Raw genomic sequence first — 10629 nt, 5'->3', positions numbered from 1 at the left:
GGGTTTAAGTGGAGAGAAAATGTTTTGAGAATGATGAGGGCAATGAATGTACAAATGCGCTTTACACAACTGATGTGTGTATGGATTGTGATAAGAGTTGTATGAGCCCCTAATAAAATGATTAAAAAAAAAAGACTTCTTTCTAATGAATGAGCTATTTCAACTTGATGATTAAATAGAGATTTAATAGGAAGATGGAGTCAGAAGTTGACTGTAAGTTTAAGTAGTCTGATTTTTAATTATTACTGATATTTCAATAGAACTCAGATACATTTGCTTCATGCTTCCTATGCACTGAGCTGCAATTACAAATACACTCCCCACTCCACCCTCCAAAATAAAAAAAAAAACTCACTGTCATTGAGTAGACTATGACTAAGAGCCACCATATGGTATCACATAATTAATTGCTCAAGTCTTAGGAAAATGGAAAGCCTTCATTTTTGCTATTTTGGAACTCTGTGTTTATGTGAAACTGTGTACTGGTAAGTGCCATCAGAGAGGACACAACAACAAGATGCTACTGTTATGGTATCTTGGATATGACTCACAGGAAATAAGACAAGGTTACTGTTATCTTTACCCTCTCATTCTAAATTCTTATGCTATTCCTCCATTTTAAAAAAATTACGTTGATTTTCCTCTTTTTTGCTTGCATTCCAAAATTTATGACAGTCCTCTAAAAAGTAGAAGGTGAAAGACCACCCCTATGCCTTTCCTTTGATAAGCTTAAGTATTGGAATGCAAATCAAAAGGACAGCTATTCAAACCCACCAGTTGCTCCATGGGAAGAAAAAGAGGCAGTCTGTCCTCCGGGAAGATGTACAGCATCTGAAACCTCATGGAGCAATTCTTCTTGTCCCTTCTGTAGGCCCCTCACCCCATTTCTTCAAGAGTTGGGATCAACTTAATGGCTGTGGGGTTGATAGTCTACACAATTTGAACTATGATCATATGACCTATTTACATTAATTAATCAACTACTTGGCCAAATAAACACATATTATTCATGACTGAAAAAAGGGGGAAAAAATAACAACCAAAACCCAGAAACGTGCCATGCTATCAAATGTTTAACTGGGTAATAATAACAATAAGAAAGTATTCTGCAAACTTTTGAACCGATCTTGAAGTTCTTACCTACAAGCAACATTTGGGTCAGCATTTCGGGAAAGTAGTAGCTCTACACACTTTATGATCTGTTCCTGTGAGCCACGAGCAGAACACGCAGTCATCAAAACAGTTTGCTTATCTATTGTAAAGAGAATGGTGAAGAAAAACCCCACACGCATCAGAGAGTGTAGCTATTTGGCTTCTGATACATTCTAAATCTTCATTGCACTTCTAAATTCTACAACCTATTTCCAAAGCTCTCACTCTTCGCAGATAATTGCATACTTTCCTCTTAGTAATTTCCAAAAGAAGTTGAGATCAAGAATGGATACTTCAGCTTTCTTCTCCTTAATCTCCACTGTACCACATATGAAGTAAAAATTAGGTACAAATCAAGCTCATTTCAACTAAGTTTATGTCCCAATTCCAGGATATAACCAGACCCAACGGTTACACACATCAGATATGACAGAATAAAAGTTCTTTTGAATGGATTGTTTAAAATACATAATTCCATTCATAAATTTGTATTCAAGGCTCATCTTACCACTTACGGAGGCCCCTCAACCCATTTCTTCAAGAGAACAGGAGAGTGGCAGAGCAAGGATTGGTAGAGTATACTGCCAAGATCAGAGGTGTTTACTGCCAGTGTTTGGCTGATTAAATTTTAGCTCACTAAACTCATGCTTAGAAAACAATGCTCTATAGTCCCTAGTTTCCCGTCTTTACTTCCCACTTATTCCACAATGCACTGCAATCTGGTCATGTCTAACTGACTGCACTAGAACAGACCTCTGACAGCCAAATCGGCTGGTTTCTTTACAATCCATTTCATACTTGATCTCTCTGAATGGTATATGCCCTGTTCCCTAAAACCATTCTCTTGGCTTCTATCAGCTCATGGTAGCTTCAAAAAACAAAAACTTCTTAAATAGGAATTGGGAAATTCACCATGGCTCCGAACACAGCTCAACAGAAATGGAACAAAAAGGATGAGATACTACAAATCCTGCACCTAATAGAATGTGACTCCAGTGATGTCTATATATCTATTAGGCCTAATTACAGACACAAAGCGAAGACCTGCTCTCCTTACATAATGAGGCTATTATCATGCACATAAAATATTTGATGTGAATGTGCTGTAGAAAAATATTTCATAATTATAACTGATTAGGATGATTAGTAAAATTCATAAATACAATACTTTGAACATAGTATCTTCTGTTTTCAATAATTTAATTCTTAGATATGCAGAATGACACAAGAGCATAGCAGATTTCACATGAATCTGTCAATAAGACAGAAATTTGTTAGTAGATAAATGAGAATGACAAAAGAGAAATGGTTTTACAAAAATATAAGTACATATAAGGTAAAATTAACATGGAAAGCAATAAAAAATAAAACCTACACTTGAAATATAAAATAAATTGCATGTTAGACATGTGAAAAATAGTCAATAGCTCAAAAGGACTTACACATATTCTCTTATTCTTCCAAAGCATTATTAAGAAGGGATTTTTAATAACAAAGACAAAAACATATGGGCTCAACAACTATCTTTGAAACAAGTTTATATTCCAAAAACTGATTCACAAGTAATTTTCCGCAAATGTAGCATTTTTGATGTTTTCTTTTAATGCATTTTTCCTTTAAAATAATCAAAATTCTCTAGCATAGCAACCACTGTTAGTTGTCGCCAGAGTGCAGACGACTCCTGGCAACCCCAGGTGTGCAGAGCTGAACGGCTCACAGGCTTGGCCAGCTTGTGACCTTTCGGAAGCAGATCGTCAGCCCTGTCTTCTGGGTGTATTCAAACTGTCAACCTTTTGGACAGTAATGTTAAAGGCACATAATAACATAAGTAGAATACAGCTGGAGTACAGCCTTATTCCTTTAGAAGGAAAAAGTATTCTATCTATGGCTTCTAGTTTGACTTAGTGTGTTATTTACAAAATGAAACAAAACAAAAACCAAGCAACTAATAGGAAAGATTTCTTAAACTGCTTTAATTTTTTTCACTTTACATAAATAGCTGCTTGGAAACCAAGGAAATAATGCCATGCTAAGCATACTCAGTTAAATTGCCACAAATATCTTACCCTTTTCAAAGCTTGCATTAGCACCTCTGTTCAAAAGGACCCGGACCAGGTTGACGTTGGCAATGCTTGCAGCAAACATAAGGGGTGTCCACCCATACCGAAAGCTGGAGTCCACACTGATGCCTGACGACATAAAGACAAGCTTTTACCCTCCGCACCCCCCTGCCCCCACCAAATGCTTAAAGTACTGTGCAGAGCAATGATTACGCACTGAATTATGTCCCTCCACCAAGATATGCTGAAGCCCTAAACCTGTGAACTAGGCTTGCTTGGCAAAATAGGGTGTTTTGGATTTTCTTTTACCAGCTAAAATAAAGGTGGTCCTAAGCGTTTAGTACAGGTCTTAATCCTAATCCCTTCAAAAACCAGAAAATTAACTCATTACCACTGAGTCTATTCCAACTCATGGCAACCCCATATGCTGCAGTGCAGAACTGCCCCAAAGGGTTTTCTTAACTGTAACTGAACCAAAGCAGGTCGCCAGGCCTTTCTTCTGCAGTTGCATCACTGGACAGGTACAAATCGATGACCTTTAGGTTAACTGACCTGTCTTGTCGAATGGATTCTGCCTCAGAGGGTTAGAACTATTCCATAGGGCTTGCGAGGCTTTCATCTTTACAGAAGCAGACACTCCTGCAGAATGCCTAGTGAGCTGGAGCAATCTTTGTGGTTACTATTCACGTGCTTCCTCATTTAGCCCCCCAGGGACCAATATCTTCTTGATGGTGCCACGTGACCGTGGAGAGAGGGATACCAGGGAGCTTCAAAAACTGTTGTAAAATTCCATTACCTCCTAATTCCATTTTTCCTCAAACTTTTGAAAGTCCCCTCTTACGCATAATGCCAAGGATTGCCAGCAGCCACCACAAACTAGGAGAGTGGCCTGCAGCACAGTGAGACAATAAAGTTCTATTATTTAAATGAAGCCACCCCTTTGGTGATACTTTATTACGGCAGTCCCAGCAAATTAAGATAACCATATCAGATGTACTAATCCTAGAGAGGAATGTCCCAAAAGACCTAACCTAACCACTGGCCTATCACATCAAAGGTACCAGTATCTGTATTATAACGTCTTTAAATGCTACCCTTTGTATCTTTGGAAATTTGGGTTAGGTTTCAGAGATAAAATATCTTTTTAATTAGGATATTAACCTTGGCAATATCATATATGTCTATGGCTACAAACATCATATTTGAGAAAATAAAACCAACCAAACCCACTGACATGGAGTTCGTTCTGACTCTATAGTGGGTGTCCAAGGTTGTAAAACTTTACGTGAGCTGACAGTCTCTTCTCTCTCCAGAAGAGATGGAAGGTTGGAACTACAAACCTTGCAGTTGGCAGCTCAACACCTAACCAGGGCTTCTTATACGTGAGGAGCCAAGTTAAAACAAGAAACCCACTGCCATCAGGTTGATTGGCGGTCCACTACCTAGCACCCAGTGAGGGAAGATTACCTTAATTACCCTTCTTATACAAAACTGACTCATGGAGTTCTGGCACAACAGGAAGCTAAACAGATAGGTTAGAGTGAGATTAGGAAAACTGTTAAGAAATGAAGACTGTGTGATAAAGTGCGGTGCTATTACGTTACAGGATGGCTTTTAAGAGTTCATGGGAAAATGAAATCAAAAGATAATAGAATGTTTCCATGAACTTTTTCATGGCCTCTCATGTTACAAAGGTATCAATGCTGAGAACAGGGCAGAAGGTAGAGACCACTTCAAGTGGGAACACAGGTAAGATATATTTATTCTTACCCATTTTTTAATGGTTTCTTAAAAGTGAGTTCTAAGATTTTTTAAAATTACAAATGAAATTTAAAAAGCTGTCTATATACCTACTTTGCAGTGAGTTCTCGTCAAGAGATTGAAAAACCCCATGTTTGCTAATCATTGAGTACTATAACCTACATTGTACCTCATATTTCCATTAGTCCCAACATAACTCTCTTTATCGTCACAATACATTATCTAGCTATTCCACCCCATCCAACATAATGAACATTCTTGCACATGCTCAGAGTAGGTATTTGGGACGCTCCACATTTTACTCTTCAATTACAAGCTCACATTCTGTTGTTCACCAAGTCATATAGATGCTTCTCACGTGTTAAAACAGCAACCGGTAACAAGGAATCAGCTCTTAAAGACCATGGACTACCACATAAAGAGAAACCCAGGTGCCTCGCAGATCAGGGTGATGGAGGGTGTTGAGGAGGCAAACTGCACTCCATTTGTTTTTTAAAGTTGTGGATTTTCTGGGGCAGATTTCTAGACCTTTCTTACAAGGTACCTCCGGGTGGGGTGACTCTATCAGTCAAGCACTTAATCGCCACTCGGGCAATATCTTAGCCAAGTAAATGCTGTAAAAACGAGTACGCATTATGAAACTGAGGTCCCATTCGTCAGAATAAAGCTTTTGAAGGAGGAAGAACTGAAGGAAGGTCCTCAGGTAGCATTCTTAATTTGAGAGTAAAGGAAGACAGTGAAGCAGACAAGAATTCAGAGCCAAGAATACATGAGCTAGATGGGGCTTCTAAGGGTTCCTGGTGGCTCAGCGGGCTAAGCATTGACATGCTAACAACAAGGACGACAATTTAGCCTGTCTACTGCTTTCTTAGCAGGGTCAAGATGAGGCTGCCTGCTTCCTTTCTCGGACACCCTGTGGGGCAGTTCTACGGGGTGACTGTGACTCGGAATCGCTTCTCTGGCACTGGGCTTGGTCTGAGGCCACCCGGTATATGCTTCCCTGAAAAAAGCAACAGGGACCTATGAAAATAACCCCTGTGGACTTAGAAAACAACGTTCAGTTGCACTAACTTATGTGCCTCCCGTCTCTCTCACCAGCGTTTAGGAGCTCTTCAACCAACGAAGTATCTCCTGTGGTCAATGCTTTCTTAAACATTTCATTCTTTTCTTCAGCAGGTAACGGCGCTGTAAATTTCTAAAGAAGCAGAAAGTTAAAAAAGGCATCTTTGTTACAGATGTGCACTGCCCTTGGGAAACGAGCGTTTGGTTGGGGACACGATCTTTTGCAACCAGATGACGTTTTGTAAATGAGTTCACGCTTCAAGTGGTCTTTGGGCTCAAACCCCATTCCAGGAGAGACTCCCCCCCACCCCGCCCCCACCTTCTCCATGCAGGGGAGGCCTGGAAAGGCCAGCTCCGCGTCGGCCCTCGACCAACACAACAAAGGGGCAGAGCGCAGAGGTGGAGTGGGTCCTACCTGAGGTGCCCGGTCGAGATACCCAATTTCCCAGCCATCATCCTCACTCTCGCTACTCTCCCCTCCGCCGGCCACCGCCGGGCCCCACAGGCTGCTCGCCGCCATAACTCCAGGCTGCTCTGGACCACGCAGCGTCGCCACGCTGCACGACGCTAGCTCCTCGCGCCTGCGCAAAGGACCACGTTAGGACTCCGAGGAAGGCGCGAAGTGCAAGCTGGGCCCTTGGTTCCTTCTGCGCGTGCGCACAACCTAATCCGGTTCACACTGCGCCCGGGACTCAACCCGTGGGCGTCTGGGTGGGAACTGGGGGCGTGGCTGGAAGGACGGGTAGTTCCTACAGCTTTCCACTTTGAGGCCAGCTTTTCCAAATCCTTAAGGGATTTGTACTTTTCGGAGTATTTGCTCGATGAAGGTTTTGCTCTACAATGATTGTAGAGCAGAATAGAGTTGTAGCTGGAACAGAATCGAATTTGTTGTCTGTATGACTGACTCCTATCTTGTCCTTCCTTAAGTCCCTAAACATATTTCACCTTTTAGGAGGACTGCTTTTGGCCAGAATACAACCCCAAAGAGCACCACTGTTTCATTCAAAAAAATCTTTAGATCAAAGAAGCAACAAAAGTGCCAGGAAATTAGTGCAGAATATGAGCGCAGAGAAAACAACCGCCCTTGCTTTGTCTCGTGCTCTCGGTTCCTAGTTTAGATTTAGAAACACCTGGCCATTCAAAAGCACGGTCCTTCTATCTAGTGTGGTTGTAAGGGAGAGAAAAAGGGAATGAAAGGGTGAAAATGAGTCATAAGTGTACACCAATGTTCATGGAAACATTATTCATAACAGCCGAAAAGTGGAAACGATTCAGACGTGTAACAACTGATGAGCAGATAAACATAATGTGGTGTATCCATATACAGGTGACCCTTCAACAACTGTTCTTTGAACAGGACGGGCCCACTTATGTGTGATTTTTATGTATTTATATTTTTCCTTTTGCTATTGTGATGAGCCCAAGATGTGCATCACCACTTAAAACCACAGGTGAAGCTAATCAACTCTACACTGGAGCGACAACTGCTCATGCAGGGATGATTAGCATCGCACTCAGAAAACTCATTGCCATCAAGTCAATGCTAACTCATAACAACCCTATAAAACAGGGTCAGACTGAGTTTCTGAGACTATAACTGTTCAAGGGATTAGAAAGTCTGGGCTTTCTCCCAAGGAGAGGCTGGTGGTTTCCAATTTCCAACCTTTAGGATCACAAGCCACCACGTAACCACTATGCCAAAGAGGGCACCACACGACATTGGGTGATTTCTGTGAATTGGGTGAAGAGTCACAGAGCACATTAGCTTTCCATTCAAGAAGTCATACATATGGTGGTTTATCTAAGTTATTGCAACCTGCACAATGTAACATCACTTACCCCACTTCCTCCCTAGGCTCCCTGTCTCATGCCTTCTTTTTTCCTAACTCTGTCCTTGGGTAAGTGTTGCCCTTTTGATTGCAAATCATTTATTATCTAAGGTATGCATACGTCCTTAGTGTTATGTTCCCCCTAGAGACCTGTCTGTTGTCTGGCTGAAGATTGAGCACCTCTGATGAGTTCATTTCCAGACCTGGAGGGTGACTAGGGGCCACAGTTTCAGTCCCATCAGCCTCTATAACACCAATATGCATGGTCTTCTTTATGATTTTGAGTGTTGTTCCTCATTTTTCACCCACTCTAACCAGGACTTCCTAATGTGGTCCCTTGCAGAGCAGGTGGTAGGGGTAGCTGGGCATATCTTGTACTTCAGGTATCATGGAAGCTGATGTTCTCCAGATCTAGTACAGATTGTTTCCACTTGTCTTAGATTTTCATCACTCTCCTTTCCTCGGACAGGGAGAGACCAATAGTTGTACTTTAGATAGCTTGTTGTTGTAAGGTGCCGTCAAGTCTGTTCCACCTCTTAGTGGCCCCACGTTCAACAGGGAAGAACACCGCGTGGTCCTGTGCCATCTTCACAATCTTTTTTTTTTTTCAGTTTCAATACTCTTTCTTCTTGAACTCATTGCTATCAGCTCCCCTTTATCTCCTCCCACTCCTGCCCTACCCAAGCCAAACTCAGTTCTGACTCATAGCAACTCTATGGGACAGGGTAGAAGTGCTCCTACGGGTTTTTGATGCGGTTAGCAACCCAACTCGTAATCCACTATGCCAACCAGGCTCCTCTCACATCATGTTTGAGCCACTGTTGCAGCCCCTGTGTCAATTCCATCTCATCAAGGGTCTACTTCAACGCTTTTTAGAGCTCAATTGCTACTCACCAAATTAGGATGTAGAATACAGTCACCGTACACCTTGTTATGCCGACTGGTCCTACGGCCCAGCTATTCATTCCCTAAAGGTGTTTGCCTATGACTAAGAAAGTTTTGTTACTTTGCTCCTTGAATGCTCCATCACATTCATGGATATATTTGAAGGTAAATGCACAAGTGCAGATATCCTCTGTCAAACACACACACACACACACACACACACACATCCATGGATACACTCCCATTCTCCTTCCCATACCCATTTAGCCTAAGTGCTATCCATGCTTCTAGGTGTAGATCATCATTACAGCACTGTGCTTATTTAATGCTATTTACCTCTGTTTCTTTTCATTCTTGAATTCCTCCCTACTTCCCTCATTTTTTTCGTCTCATTATTTTCTAAATCTAAACTAGGAACCGAGAACACGAGACAAAGCAAGGCCGGTTGTTTTCTCTGCGCGCATGTTCTGCACTCATATTGTCTTCCCTTCATCCAAGTTAACACATGTCTACCCTCTAGCCAGTAACTTTCCCTTCTTTCCCCTCTCACTTCTGGTAACCATCAAGAAATCTTTCTTTTAGTGTACAAATCTTTTCTTGACCTTTAACAAAAGTAATCTCATACAACATTTGTCCTTTTCAGAGTGGACTTATTTCACGCAGCATAGTGTCCTCCGGGTTCATTTATGTAATGAGGTGTTTCTCAGATACATTGGTATTACTATTCCATTGTGTGTATGTAGCATAATTTGTTTATCCACTCTTCCATTGGAAAGCATTTAGATTGTTACCACCTTTTTGATATTGTGAATAGTGCTGTGTAGCCTGGGTGTGCATCACACCCAAGGTCACCACAATACAATAGGAAGTTCATGTTGTTCAGGGGTCAACTGTAAACTATACTGAGATTTTCAACTACTATGGAGATTGGAGCCCTAGTGGTATAATGGTTATGCGTTGGACTGCTAACCCCCAGGCCAGCAGTTTGAAATCACCAGCCACTCTTTGGGCAGAAAGGGGAGGCTGTCTGCTTCCATAAGAAGTTACAGGGTCAGAAACCCAAAGGTGCAGTTCTATCCTGTCATACAGGGTCTCAACTAGTCAGAATTGAATCGATGGCAGTGAGCTGGAGATCATAGCCCTGAATCCTCACATTGTACAAGGGTCAATTGTATATCACTAAACATGTTTTCAATGTGGCAAGTGTCAGTCCTTTATTGCTTGGTGTCTTAGTAATGTGCAGTATTGATTTTAGGTGGTGATTTTAGGAAGTGGCAGGGGCTCTTATAAAGTCACTTTAATTGTGAATCAGGGAAGTTGTAGAGAAAAGGTAGAGGATTGTAGGCATTTAGACTTTATTACGAGTTCGAATTAAATGGATTTGGTGATTACTATGCATGATGACAGGGAGAGATGAGTCAAGGTTGATGTGACAAGGACAACATTAGGTTGAGGAAGAGGGCTTAAGGAAAAGGAGATCAACTCTGCTCTGCAAATAGAGACTGAAATGACTGAGGAATGCCCAGGTCAACAGACGGGGCGGAACTTCCTGGAGAGGCTTGGGTTATTGGTGAAACTTTAGAAATTAGCTTTCTGAGAGATAATGATAACCAGGTAAAAGTGGTGGTATTGCTAAGGGGAATGGATAGGATGAGATAAGAACACTAAGAACATCCCTAAGGAACAGCTATTCATTGAGGAAGCCAGCCACCTGCAAAAGGGACGAGAGAGGAGCCTGATAAACAGTGATGAAAGAAGCAGGAGAAAACCAAGTCAGATCAATGCCTCTGGCAAAACAGAAGTCATATTAAGACAATAGTAGGAATGGATGGTTGTTTATTGAATGTGTGATTTGCATATTGAGGTAACATTTGTTATGT

General features: G+C 41.5%; 1 protein-coding gene across 1 annotated transcript in view; it reads right to left on the bottom strand.

Moving 5' to 3' along the window:
• ASZ1 (ankyrin repeat, SAM and basic leucine zipper domain containing 1) overlaps positions 1-6555 on the bottom strand; it is a 63944-nt gene extending 57389 nt beyond the window's left edge. The window contains exons 1-4 of the mRNA XM_030885207.2: positions 6451-6555; positions 6069-6168; positions 3219-3341; positions 1141-1252 (exon numbers count right to left, since the gene is read on the bottom strand). Of these exons, the coding sequence (XP_030741067.2) occupies positions 1141-1252; positions 3219-3341; positions 6069-6168; positions 6451-6555 (440 nt within the window). The remainder of the gene's footprint in view (positions 1-1140; positions 1253-3218; positions 3342-6068; positions 6169-6450) is intronic.
• Between the last annotated feature and the right edge of the window lie 4074 nt (positions 6556-10629).

This window comes from Echinops telfairi, unplaced genomic scaffold (genome assembly GCF_000313985.2).
Source record: "Echinops telfairi isolate 266 unplaced genomic scaffold, ASM31398v2 ScPeMD7_23;HRSCAF=83, whole genome shotgun sequence".
NCBI lineage: Eukaryota > Metazoa > Chordata > Mammalia > Afrosoricida > Tenrecidae > Echinops > Echinops telfairi.
Note: the sequence above shows the minus strand (reverse complement) of the source record. Positions and strands in the feature narration are given on the sequence as shown.